A 14,433-nucleotide genomic window follows, 5' to 3' on the forward strand; every position below is an offset into this window, starting at 1 on the left:
GGTTTAGCTATTTGCTACCCAGGGTGTTTCTGAATCCTGCCTATGCCCAGCGAGAATACCTCTTCAATGCAGGCAACCCCTCCTCCCCTCCTCACAGTATGCTGCTACCAGGACAAGGTCCAACCCTTTTTACTTTGTCCTCAAGCTGTGAGGACACACTAGCTTTATTATAGCCTATATTATTCCCTTTATGACCTAAACCCTTACGTAGCCAAGAGCACAAGAAAGCCAAGAGCACAACATAAAACAAAGAAATATTTATTAATTATAACATTAAGATGTTCAACAGTAAAGCAAAGCTTCTATCCATGTATATCCTTCATACACACAGGTCCTAATCACCCTCTTTCTCTTCACACTCTCTTCATTTTAACTCTTCACAGACCCAACACAAATCCCCTCTGTTTGAAACACTATCTGCCTCACACAAGCATAGCTACCTGCTTATATATCACACACACCTCATCGCCCTCACTCACTCAGCCAATTATCTCCCATATGCTAATACACCATTCCTCCTGTCACTCATACCACTCTCTCTAGATATGCTCGCCATAAAACTCAAAGTCATAAAATGAATACACATTTATACCTACAATTCATAATATATGTACATATAACATCACACTACCCCACCTCCACCTCCAGCAATCCTACATAACACATCTTTGTAATGTAGACCATATATGCTCTTATCCATGGGCTGGTTCACATGTGCATTTACATCACTGCAATAACAAGTGACAACTTGAACGCAGGAATGGGCCTTCCAAGAGAAAGCTCTCATATCACCTCGATGCAATGTTCTTCAGGGAGTCACTCCACATATACCACTATCATTCAACTACAGAAAAATCAGGAGATGTAAATGCATGTGTGAACCAGACTTCAGTCATTAATCAAAAGTGATGCATCAGACAATGTGAGGACTATACATAGGTTTGCTTCTACAAAAAGAATGCATGTGTTCACCTTGTTACCAGTGCAGGGGCAATTCACTGGGCAAGCCCTGGGAGAGCTATGTAGTCAGTAAGAATAATGATGGCAGTAAGTTCTACTTTTTTTTTTTTTTTGCTGAACAAATATATTCCTGCAAAAAACTCATTTTACTGACTGACATCTTGGCTCAAACATTTTAAAAGTAATCTTTCTATAATGCTCTTTATGACATCCATCCATTACTTTTGCAAAAGTGACTTCCTTACAAAAGTTTTCCAAAAAAGGAACATGCATAAAACATGTAATATAAATGAATGATCTCCTGTTTATCACTCAGTAAATGGAATTACGATGTACATCTGCCTTTTCTAAAAGCAGATATGAATTTATTCATCTAAAATAGTCTTCATAACCTCTCAAGCACTCTGATGGGTAGAAAGAGTAAATACTTAGGGTGGTCTAAAACCTTAAGTTAAAAAGAAGAAATGAAACCCCTAATATAGTATTGGCTTAGATTCCATAATTTTCTGTTAAAGGAGCTTCGACTAATGTTATGAATAATTAAACTGTCAAGTGAAAGACAAATGGGAAGGAAAATTTAATCAATTCATAAATTGCATCATTCTTTAGTAATTTGAATACATTTTAACAAGAACTTCCAACACTGAATATAAAATCTGCATTGCCAAGATTGTGTATTTCTGTGATTCTTAAAACAAAAACATTTAATAAAATTGAAAAGCAGTTCCTTTGCAGTAACAGACATCTGTAGAGAAAACAAAAACTGTGAAATGATATTTAATCATTTTAAAGTACTCCTATACAGTATTGTGCAGAGCAAACTTTATGGAGTAGGGAGAATTCATGACTGAAAAACCACCACTTCCAAGACTCTGACTGGGTTCGCACAATTGGCAACCAGCAACATGGTTTAAATAAGCCATGGTGGTTTGTGGTGCATGCCAGCAATCATTGTGAATATTCAAGCTGTGGTGGGCAATATTGTGCCATGAAAGAATGGGCAAGGTCACTTCTTATCATGGTTAACAAGACACCCAGAGCCCATGGGCTATTCTTGGGTTCTGAGGTTGCTTGTTAACCATGGTAACAAGCCACCCTTCCCAGGTTCACACAGCACAATAAGTTGCACCACCTGCTTGCTGCAGCATGAATATTTGCAACGGCAGCTGGCATGCACTGCAAGCTACCATGGCTTATTTAAGCCTTGCTGCCAGCCACCAGTCATGCGAACTAGCCTTCTGCTGGACTCATGCTAGCCCAAGCAGGAGGTGTGCATGAGAGTGGCTTGAGGAAAAATAAGTGTACCATCTCCAGGGCTGGCATATTTTCCCTTTCTTGGATGTGTGGGTGTGTGACAGGGAAATAGGTAGGCTTTGGATCCTTCCTTGATCTGCCCCCAACACAGCCTTTCTCCTCCTACTGCTGTCGTATTGATGGTGGTGGAAGGATTGTGGTGAGGTTTCCACTGCCATAATGAGGAGGCCTCTGGGAGCAGACCTCCAGAAAGGGCCCCCCTCCTAGGTCCACAGGATTGCACTCTGCATGTCTAATATAATGAATTTCTATCATTAACACCTATGAACTGCCAGCATATTAAATAACTAATTGTAGATACAGTTATTTCTGAATCCACAGACAGCGATGGGCAGAAGGGATGGGCAGTGGGGCCAGTTGGGATGGGGCTATGATTCTGAGGGGGCCTACTCCGAGTTCTCCTGGGCAAAGTTGCTTAATTTTTCTGTTGTTGATGATGAATTTGCCCAAAGAAAAGCATGTAAAGCATTTCTGAATGTGAAGAAGTGATGTCTCATATAAATCTTGAATAAAAGTGCTTGCCATTACCTTTTTTTATAAATAGTTCTAGTTCATATGTATTTAGAACTGATTAAAAAATACTTAATGAGCAGTTTGAAATGGGGCCTACATTTCCTAACTGGCCTGGGCCTGCCCGGCCCTGTCCACAGATACAAGGTTTTTTTTAAGTGTGATGAGAAAACGATATTATAATGTACATCAACATTGGCAACAATGTAAAAAATTAATAAAAGTAAGGATATTCTTATAGCTGGATTGGGACAATGAATGGTTTGGCTTTAACAAGCCAGTATTGTTATCATGTGAAGAAATAGAGCTGTTTTGGGTTCATTTTGAATACAGGTTTATTAATTACCTCAAGTGCATTTTTTCAAGACAGGAAATGCAGGGTCACAGCAAAAGAAATTGCCTGAAGACATCCTAAACAAACCACCGAAAGCTTTCACATTGATGAGAAAATTATGTGATGCTGGAAGAATGCTCAGATTTCTGCGTTTTGGATTCATTCAACCTTCCATTTTTAAGCTCTTTCCATCAGTCAAATGTGTTAACAAGATGTTTCACAATTGCCAAGCAGGAAATCATCTATGACTCCAAGCAAAGATCATTGAGCAAAAGACCAGAATAACTTCAATGAAACTTTTTTTAGAAATTGCCAATCAATGCAGGCTTTGATAATGACATTGGATAGTTTAAGAGCAGTACAGACTCTAGTTTTGCAATCTATCTGCACTCAGTCAGGACTGACTCTTTCACATGGCATTTTTCCTAAATGGAGATTTCTGTGGAAAAAAAACCCAAATGCTTACATATAGAGACCCATTTATGAAGCTTTCTATAATCAGCAGTTCATAGACTTGATTTGGTGTTTTGTAAGTTGATTGTTTTGGGGGAAGTCATTAATGACTCCTTTGTTGTGCACAGAGTTGGAATCATAGTATTTTATAGCTGGGCAGAGCTGGTTCAGCCCCAGAGTCTGCTACATCCAATAGGTTTCCACACCTTAGGGATTTTTCAGCAGATTTGGCAATCCTTCCTCTGGAATAGGGAGCTGACCAAAGCAGTTGACCTGACTACTCCAAGATGACCTCTCCTACTGAATAGAATTAAGTTGATTGCCTAGTGCTTAGGGGTACGACTGAAAATGAAGTGAATAGGATGATCCCTTGAACAGATGGTGGAATACTCAGGAAGAATCCAGTCATCAAGAGATGGTTTGAATGTCTATGGTGTGGTATTAGCAGCAAAGACTTATTTCTCTACCAATGTTACATCTGCACAGCTTTGTCATGTGGAACTTTTCCAGGCTGTTAAAAGTCATGTACAGATACCCACTGTGACCTATTTGCCAAGCCCTCTGAACATAATGTTGCTCATATCCATCATGACTGTCACACCTGGATGCCACTAGTTCTGCACTTCAGATACTGAAGGCATTTGGCGCACAATTAGTCCACTTTTATTGGATGAATTTTAGTTATTGAAGGCCAAGGAAATGGGCATGGTGTTTGGAGGAGTGCATGCCATCATGTCCTTGTCCCCTGGCCACTCTGTCTTTTAATACCTAGTAGGATTGAGGTGACCAACTGGATCCAGGAGGTGATTAATGCCTCTTGATGAGACTGGGTGGTCCCAACCACCTTGAGAGAGGCATCTGTGAGGCCACTCTCAAAGAACTCCTTTTGGGACTTGAAATATTGTTCAAACTATCAGCCAGCTTCAAATATTGTCTATGTGCAACATGCTCAAACAGCTTGTTGCCACATAATTCTAGGCACCCTTGGATTATCTGGATCAGTTTCAATCTGGTTTTGGCACCAAAACAGCCTTGATTTCTTGATGGATGACCAATACTAAGAGAAGGAGAGGGTTAGTATGACACTGATAATTCTTCTGAACCTCTCAGCAGTTTTCGGTATCACCCGTTCTCTGAATTAGCTGCCTGGATTCCAAACTCAATTCAAGGTGTTGGTCTTGATCTATAAGGCCTTACATGGCTCAGGACTGCAACACCCAATGGAGTGCCTTTCCTAGTATGAAGCTATCCATACACCCACCTTTCATGGTATGAGCCTACCCATATATTACAGTCCACATCCAAGGCCCTCCCCTGAGGGAAGCTTGGGGGATGGCAACAAGAGAGAAGGACTTCTCGATGGTAGCTCCTTGATTGTAGAATGCTCTCCCTAGCAAGGTCCATCATTATCAACTTTTCGGCACCAGGTTAAGACTTCCCTCTATTCCCAGGCATTTGACAACATATGATGGGGCATTTTAGTCATTATCAGGTTCTGGTAGTTTTATTCTTGATTGTTTTTAACTTATTTTTAAACTGTTTCAAATTTTTGAATGGTAAAGTTTTTATATTAGGCTTTAACATGTTGTGAACTGCCCCGAGAGCTTTGGCTATTGGGTGGCATAGAAATATAATAAATTAAATTGATGTGAATTGGGAACACTGATGGCATTTGACTTTATTGTAGGTGGGCTCCACATGTTTGACCTCCTATGCTGTTTAATATCTACATGAAACCAATAGAATCAGTGCTGGCCTCTTTTGTTTTGTTTTTAATTTCCCTGACCTCACAGGATATGTGTGGAACTGTGAGACAAAAATGGATGGGCCCCTGCTCTCCTGAAGTGCCATGGTCCTTATTCTGAATTGGGGCTGTGCATGCTTGCAGGAGAATGGGAATACAATCATACATAGTTCCACTATGCATAATTAGGAGAATGGTTTGTTTGGCTTTCAGCCTGGCTGGTAAGTATACCCTTGCTGACATTAGCTAAACAAAAGACTAGGGAAAAGTAAGCCATTCACTCAACACCATGCAATGGTATTCTTATTACAACACTATTGTATGTTCCTGCATTGGAAGTGTACCACTGTGGCAATATTGACATCACAGCATGTTTTACAACACTGTACTGGCACAATTGTTATCATGCTTTGTCCTAAACTCTGTTGGCTAGCTTGTCCAGTATGTCTTACAATTGGACTGTATATCTCACAGAAATTTACAGAACAAAACTGGTCTGAATCCAAGTACTCCAATTTAATTAGCTTGTGAACCACAGCCAAAATGTTCCATCATTGTTCCTTCCAAACTTTTTTAATAACCCTAGTCTAGCACAACATCTGTAAAAATACATAAAACTATTCAATACACAGGAGTAACAAGGGTGATTGAACAAATAACAAGGTTTACCATAAAAAAATTAACCTGTTTTATTTACAGAAAGCAGTAAGGATCTTTATAGAAATATTTACAAGAGATTAAGAAAATTAAATCTGCTCTTAATAAATTGTCCTTTTTAAAGCTCTCTCTACTTGGAAGAGTTATGTCCATTAAAATGAATGCTTAAGTGCATAGCTCTGTGTTCTTTTATGGTCCAATGATGGTTAAACTTGTCTTGGTTTTGACATCAAAGCCTTGAATCAGGGGTGAGATGTTTTGGACTTCAGCTCTCACCATTCCAGACCATTGCCCATGCTGGCAGGTGGTTCTGGGACTGCTTGGGACCAGAATAAAGAACTGTCTTCTTTCCTATGAGATTGCCTGACAACTTTCTTCATTTTCTAAGGCCCTGCTTCACACACACACACACACACAACATCTTCTGAGATATTGTGGGTGGGTAACCAAGAATGGGCCTTTTCTACAGCAACAACTAAGCAGCAACCATGTCCCAACCCAAGGAAGGTCTGGCTGGCCACTTTGCTGCTTGCTTTTAGACAGGCAGCAAAGACCATTTTATTTTAGCAAGCCTTTGTAGAATACTATCCCCATTTTTGTTGTTTGATGCTGCTACTACCCTTTAGGTTTTTTTTTTAAAAAAAACATTATTAGTTTATTTTAGAGCGTCATCAGATGAGCGTTTTATCGCATGCTCGCTACTGCCCACTTACGGATGTTTGTGTGTCCTTTAGACGATAACACCCACCTCCCACTCCTTCCACTTGTTTTCCCATCACAAAATAGACTCCTTTTAATCCATTTTTTTTTTAAAAAAATGGAATGTGCCCCCATTTCCTGGTGTGTGCATGAAAAGCGGTGCGATAAGAATGGGCCATGTGGTAGTTGCTGCTTCCTCTTTCTCTCCCTGTGTAAAGAGACTGTCACTATTGTGGGACAGCAGCAAGAGGCCATAGTGACGGTAGGGAAATGAAAAAAATCACACATCTGATGATGCTCTTAATGTTATTAGGATTTTTTAAAATACTATGCATTATTTTACATCTGATTGTAAGGTGGAAATATATAATAATACTTCATATATTCAAAGCAGGACATTCTCTCATTTAGTGGCAGTATATGATACTTCCCTGAATATTCAAGAGATTTTCAAAAGAGTTTCCCTCTCCTTCCTTGGAGGGCACCTGACCTTAGAGAAACTGAGACTGCTGTAAAAATCAAAATTAGTCCCCAGCAATGTTAAGGGCCAGAATCGGACCTTACAAGACTACACCTTCCATTCTCTGAAAAACTCTTAAAATTCTGATAGAGCATGTAATAACTTTAATAATAATAATAATAAATAATAATAATAATAATAATAATAATAATAATAATAATGTCTTAGAATCATAGAATAGTAGAGTTGGAAGGGGCCTATAAGGCCATCAAGTCCAACTCCCTGCTCAATGCCGCCTCTCCCTCTGGATCGAGGCGGAGAACAGCATTGAATACAAAGATATAAAATACATAAAACTGATTAAAAACATAAAATCAATATTAAAATCCTAAAACCATTTAAGACATTTTAAAATTCGACTGGGTAGTCCTGCCAGAAGAGATCTGTCTTTATAGCTTTTTTAAATTCAGAATATCCCTTTAATGATCTTTCAATATCATTTATAGACCTGTTGAGTTTTAGAATCTTTATACAAATTATTTTTTAATTTCTCCTACAGTACCGATTTAAGGTGGTATGGGTGCATGTTGGCGTTAGCGTCGTTACATTTCACTCCAAATCTGAGTGCTTGGTCAAGATTAGAGTAGCCACTTACACACCTCCAAAAAAGGGGGAACATATCCTCAAAAAAGAGGACAAAAAGAGGATACCAATTTCCATAACATTTGCACCTGCAAATTTATATGTATAGGTGCATATTTAGAAACAGTATTTGTCATTTAAATAGAAAAGCAAGACATGTCACTATAGTGGAGAAGACTGATCTAGGTGACCTGTGTGCCTGTTCCGTCTGCCAATCAGGTGCAACTTCAAGGCTCCTGCTGCTTTTCATCTTTATGGTTCTTTGATTTTAACTAGACATGTACTGGACACCTTCAAATAGAGAACTGTGTAAAGTAGGGCACTTGTCCACTCTAGAAGAGCAGCTGACTCTTTAAAATGGTTCCTTTGAATTGCATGACTATACTGTATTTATTAGAAGTGGAAAGTTCTAACACAAGCTAAACATGAGTTAAAAGTATTAATTGTCTTTTGGAAAGACAAGAAAAATGAGAACATTAATATATTTTAGCAAAAATGCATAGCTAATGTAAAAGCTTTGTCAGAGTTACTACTGCACATATTGTGCTTTGTCACCGAGTATTATAAAAACCCATTAATGGCAATTTGAAAAATAAGCTATTCGGTAAGAGGGTTTATAGTTATATATCTCTGGTTCATAGCAAATGTAGCATTTCTCATAAATATTTTGCGGAGGGCTTTAGTACCAAACACAGCCATACAATGGTAAATAGCGCATATATATATATATATATACTCTTATGAGTCTGTTTGGTTCCTGGTGCAGTATTCTAATACATATATAATTTTAATGTACATGGTAGATTTTAAAAAATAAACCGCACATTATATTAATTTTTTCAGATAAGAGCTACAGAAATCTGGAAAGGTGGGGCGATAGGGAGAGGGGAACTCAGACTTGGTACTGATCCAGTACTTACCATAACAATACCTCCAGACTGTTCCTCAGTACACATACTCATTATAGGTGCCATACCAATGGTAGTACCTTGGAAATAGACTCCACTGATGGAAGAAAAGAAAGTAAGTTAAAAAGGGAGATTCACCCTTTGAAGGCAGGCTTAGCCCACATCCCTGGCCCACATCCCTGACCCAGAGAGCATCTTTTTACTTTTCTCCATCTTATAAATGGCTGAACAGGTAAAAATAAAGCACCATGTATGGGGACAATGTTACAAGTGGGGTAAAATACACCCCAAAGCCTGGCTTCCACCAACAGGAACGTGGTGGCAATGCAGTGTTTCTTGATATGGTCACACTGCATCCCCCCTAGAGTCCTAGCAATATATAGGCCTACCCACAAACACCCTGCCTGTCATAATGGGGATCATTTGAATAATAGCATTAAAAGTCAAGAACTTCTAGAATTCTGTATATAACATTTCTTGGATCAATAAACCCTTTCTCAGTATCCAGTTCTTGCATTAGCAGGCATACCTCACTAGTTGTGCATTGTCATGGGGTTTACGAGGTAGTAGTTTCAACTTTCTCCAGTCCAGAAACTCATGGAGGGTGGTGAAGGGGTCTTGGGTTATTGTGCATTTATCCATATCATTCCAGACCTCCACTCCAACCAAGGCTATTCGAATATTTAGCGGCCTATAGAACTGAGTGATGAGATAGCCAGATCAATATATTGGATTCTATTCATAGAATTTCTTACTTTAATAAATGAGAGAAAAATACAGATGTGTAAAACAGCTAATTGAGACAGGCCTGGAATGGACAACACTCTCCCCAATTTTGTCTCTACATTTATTTATTACATTTATATACCGCCCCATAGCCGAAGCTCTCTGGGCGGTTTACAAAAGTTAAAAACAGTAAACATTAAAAAAGTATATAAAATTTAAAACCATCAAAAACATAAAAACAACAGTATCCATTTAAAAACAACAGTTCTTGTTTTTTTGTTTTAAAAAACAAACTTAGCGTTGTGTACAGCACCATGAAAATTGATGGTGCTATATAATTATTATTATTATTATTATTAATAATAATAATAATAATAATAATAATAATAATAATAATAATAGCAACATCCCATAGTTTGGCCAAGGTTGACAACATTCTTAGACATTTGTTTTGTTCCAAGAATGAAGTATAACTGGTTCCGGACCTTTTTCCCTCTCTAGTATATTTGAGGTAGTTTTCTACCTCTATCTACACTCCCCCTACCAAATCCCATAGCAACTTGGTGGGCAGGTCAATTATTGGTGACATTGTGGTTGCTGAGGGAAGGATTAAGCATCTTTATGGGGGAGAGGTCCCAATAAAAATTGGACACCCCCACTGTAAAACTACAGTAAAACCACAGTTCATTTGTAGAATTTAGGCTGCAGTTTGTTCTATGTTAAAGTATTTCACATTTACTTATAGATCTTCTCCATACAAAAGTGTTCTCCATGGGGCTGATGTCAGTAAGAGCAAGGTTGCACAGTTTAGAAAGCAGACTACTTCACAGAAATAGAAGCCATCATTGTTCCATTCACATACTTTACCTTATCAACGTAGTTTGCAATTTCTATCAGCCTCAGTTTCACTTTCTCCACATCTTTTCCCTGTCTCTGAAACTAGAAGACATCTTGAAGTAACTCTGAACTACCAACATTTACATTATATTTATTTTTCTGCAGGCCTCACGGACCTTCTCCAAGAAGGCATTAATACTGACATCTGGGTTGTACATACAAAATGGGCAAAAGGCAAGCTCTCACTGTCTTCAACAGAAACCTCATATGCCTTAAAATGAGCCCAGATTGACCTGCACCAAATCTACATGGAAATGAAATGAAAAGTGCTTTTCTGTTCTATCCAGATTTCCATGAAATCATTTTGGTCTCTCAGGGGAACACGAAGCAAGAAAATCGGAGAATAGGATACCTAAAAAAACACTTTCACTGGTCACACAGCACTTCTGTCCATCTCAAACCTTCTTCACTACATTCATCCTTGCTGTAATATCTGAGAGTAACTTTTTTCCATTTAAAAAAGGTTTCCCTTTGGATCTAGAGAGATTTTTAAGCAATAGGTGGTAAGGTCTATATTTGTCAACCTTGATTTGGAGATCATACTGCTACAAACTGAAAACTGGGAATTCAAGTTACAAATGTGAGAGAAGCAGATTCAGTGCTTAGATAAGTCTGTGCTGGTCCAAACAACAGTTATAGTTGCCATAGAAATAAACCAAATGTTTCCCCCTCTAATCATTCAGAATACCGCAGTAGGGGCTTTACCGATGCTCAGAATGCAGCCTGTTCTCCCCCCTCCCCCCATTCACATTGGTTCAAAGGATTGTAGAAGATCTTGTATGACTGGAAAAACAGGCTCCGTTTTGTAAATCGGAAAACAGCCTACTGACAATGGGGTAAAAGAAGGAATGGCGGAGGGAAAGGAAGTGGCCCGACACCTTAACCAGGCCATTGCCAGGTCACAGCCAGGTCATAGAAGTAGGCACACCCAGGATTTAATGCAGGGGATGGGGCGCACTGCAGTGGAATTAAGAGAAACAATGCACTGAAATGATTTTCTGAAAGTGCGCCTTTTCCAGAGGGATGCTGTGAGGTGGCTGTGGACTGGTGACAGTGTCATCTTTGCTAATGACCCTGATGTGCTCTCCCTCCACACTGAATCAGAATAACGCACCAGATGACCACCTAGTTCACACAATATGATAAGTCAGAGTACAGGCCAAGTACGGGTTGAGTGTGGGTTGTCATTGAACTGGGGGACATGGTTGAATAGTGGGTAGTTGTATTGTGTGAATCCAGCTGCACTAACAAACCATGGTTTGTTAACCGCAAACAACTCACACTTCACAACCCAACAACAAATCTCTTCATCGGAGCCCACTGGTAGCAGTGGTTGTGGGTAGTTGTAAACTGCCTAGAGAGCCTTGACTGTTGGGCAGTATAAATATGTAATAAATCAATAAAATAAATAGTTTGTTAATCATGCCAACAACCCACACTCACTCGGTTTAGATGATACAATAAGCCATCGTGACTGCCTGCTGCAACTTGTATATTCAAAATGGCCACTGGCACACATTGCAACCCACCCTGGCTTAAATAGGCCACAGTGGGCTCCGCTGATCATGCAAACTGGGTTACTGTGTAAAAGGATGTCGTTTTTCAAGTAAACATACCCACACACAGTTGTCAAAAATCCCCTACTCCCACACAGCTATATGTCATTGGAACCCGTTGCATTGTGCCAAGAGAAAACCTTTCTCTTTTAGCTGTCTCTCAGCCATAGGAGGAAAGCAGTTCTGCGATTTAATCAGCGGTGTTCAAGATGCAAAGTCTGTCATTTTGAAATGGGGAAAAATGCAAATTGGAAAATATTTCAAAACAAGGTTTTTCATTTCTGGTTGCACTTCAGCAAGTTGAGCTAGGTTCGACAATCTGTCTCATTGGTTTGTTTTGAAGCTCTTTTGCAAATGCTCAACAATTTATGCAGTCTTTGCCTAATTCAGTAACTGGCAAACTACATCTGAAGAACCTACATCACAAGCTATTGCCACTGAAGCCAGGCAGTCGCAGTCGACACTTGGGTCAAAGTTAAGTAATGCAATGTAGGCCGAAGCATACAAAATTCATGTCCACTAAATTAATGTACACCTGAAGGGTTGTGGAAGATCTGTTCTGAGGAGTACTACTATACTTAGAAGACCTGGTACACATGCCCCATATTTTTCTGTTGCTGACATTGTGGTATGTAAATAGTGCAATTACACCAAACCTGTCATTCTGTTGGTTCGAAGGGAGTGATAAATGTGAAGGAAACATATGCCTAACAACTAACTCACACACTCTAAACAACCTACAGGCTAGGGATTATACTAACATTGGTTATGCCTCCTCCATGTCCCAATTTAGCCATTATACTATAGTTAACAAAATATAGAATAATGTTCTGGGCTTCTTAAAACCTCCAGTTGGTATTGAATTTAGGTATTCCAGTGGAAAAATATGGTACAAAGTAGAAGCACCATACCAGCTATCATTTTTCAGACATTTTATATAGGGATCTAAGTGTGTCAATATTTCAATTTAAAGCCTCAGTCCTATGATGGCTTCCCTCTAGAGAGCCCTGTGAATTATAGTTTCACATGAATGCTGACAAACCTTGCTGAACCACAACTTCTACGGGTCATTGGGGTACGTAGGGCCAAGGGCAGTTGAATGAAGACATGCACAAGAGAGAGAGAGACTCTGGCCTAATCTACACCAAGCAGGATATAGCACTATGAAAGTGGTATGAAAGTGGTACATAAAAGGTAGGAGCCACACTATTGCTTTATAGCGGTATTGAAGTGCATTGACAACTGTTGGGGCCCATTGACACATGCCATATACTGCTTTCATAGTGCTAGATCCTGCTTGGTGTGGCTCCTGCCTTTTATGTACCACCTTCATTCTGCTTTCATAGTGCAATATCCTGCTCTGTCCTCTGTGTTTGCCACTGGGACTTGGGTGTTTCCTTCTGACTTGCCACATCCCCAGCCCTCAGAGGCTGCATAAGGGAGTTGCGGCTACATTTGCTGTATGTGAAGGTGTTCGCCCCAGGAAGAGGCTTCTTTCCATCTTGCCTCTCCTGTTGTTCTGCTACCAAGGAGGTGAAATGCTATGGGGATAAGCGTGCCCTTTCTTGGCTCAGGACATGGGACCCTGGTGGGAGGAGGGTCTCTGTGATGCTTGAGGGTGGGATGCTTGAAGTGTCTTGTGGTTTTTCCATTTGCCTTTTTTGCAGCGAGTTTGTTGTGGATGAGACCTATTGTTGATGTGGATGAGACTTATGTGGAAGAGACCTATTGTTAGGTCTCTTGACATGAACTGTTTAGTGCACGGTTTAATGCAAGTACATGCTATTATTGGTACTGGATATTGTTAATCGATCTACTGGTATGTCTTATGCTCATTTACATTTTTGATATGCTTTAACTGAAATGTAATTGTGTTAATGTTGTATTATAATAATGGCTATAGCATTTGTTTTGTAAACTGCTTTGAGCACAATATATTGTGCCAAATGCTGTATACAAATAAATTGACTGAGTAGATAGATCACTAATATGAATTGGCAGTTTTTAGGTTAGGAATTTTGCTATTACCCCCTTCTTTGTTTGAGGGATCTAAAAACCAAATTTCTGCAGGCATGTTTTTGTAACCCTTTTGCACATCTTGCAATTTATGGAACTATGGGATTGCAGAGTTCCTGCAAAAATAAGAGATATATATTGTATTGTAGTATAAGGACTTTATAGAAAGGAGAATTCTTGGAGGATTCCTTAGTCGAGGAGATGGCAATTTACTTATTGAATGTCCCTTCTAAAATAATGGTCAGCATGGTTAATGGTGAGGAATGCTGGGAGTTGAAGTCCAAAATATCTGGAGATCTACTTTCTGTCCATAATTGCTCTAGACAACCAGCAGTGACCAAAAATTTAATTCTGGCAAACAGCAGTGATGAACATATGAAGCTATCTTGTAATAATTAAGACCATTAGTCCATCTATCCTAGTGCTACCTAATGTAATTGCCACTGGGTCACCAAATTCTTAGGCAGAGGTATTTCCAAAACTTGCTAGCCAAGATCTTGTTAACTGGAGAGATCAGGGCCCTTCTGCATGCAAGGCATGCATTCTGTGTCTGGCGA

At 39.4% G+C, this 14,433-nt stretch overlaps 1 protein-coding gene across 1 annotated transcript in view; it reads right to left on the reverse strand.

Moving 5' to 3' along the window:
- The window catches only part of ADAM12 (ADAM metallopeptidase domain 12), a 257,743-nt gene that overhangs the window by 77,759 nt on the left and 165,551 nt on the right, over nucleotides 1–14,433 (reverse strand). Inside the window, exons 8-10 of the mRNA XM_063133269.1 lie at nucleotides 10,275–10,346; nucleotides 9,211–9,380; nucleotides 8,694–8,778 (exon numbers count right to left, since the gene is read on the reverse strand). Of these exons, the coding sequence (XP_062989339.1) occupies nucleotides 8,694–8,778; nucleotides 9,211–9,380; nucleotides 10,275–10,346 (327 nt within the window). The remainder of the gene's footprint in view (nucleotides 1–8,693; nucleotides 8,779–9,210; nucleotides 9,381–10,274; nucleotides 10,347–14,433) is intronic.

Source organism: Elgaria multicarinata, chromosome 8 (assembly GCF_023053635.1).
Source record: "Elgaria multicarinata webbii isolate HBS135686 ecotype San Diego chromosome 8, rElgMul1.1.pri, whole genome shotgun sequence".
Lineage (NCBI taxonomy): Eukaryota > Metazoa > Chordata > Lepidosauria > Squamata > Anguidae > Elgaria > Elgaria multicarinata.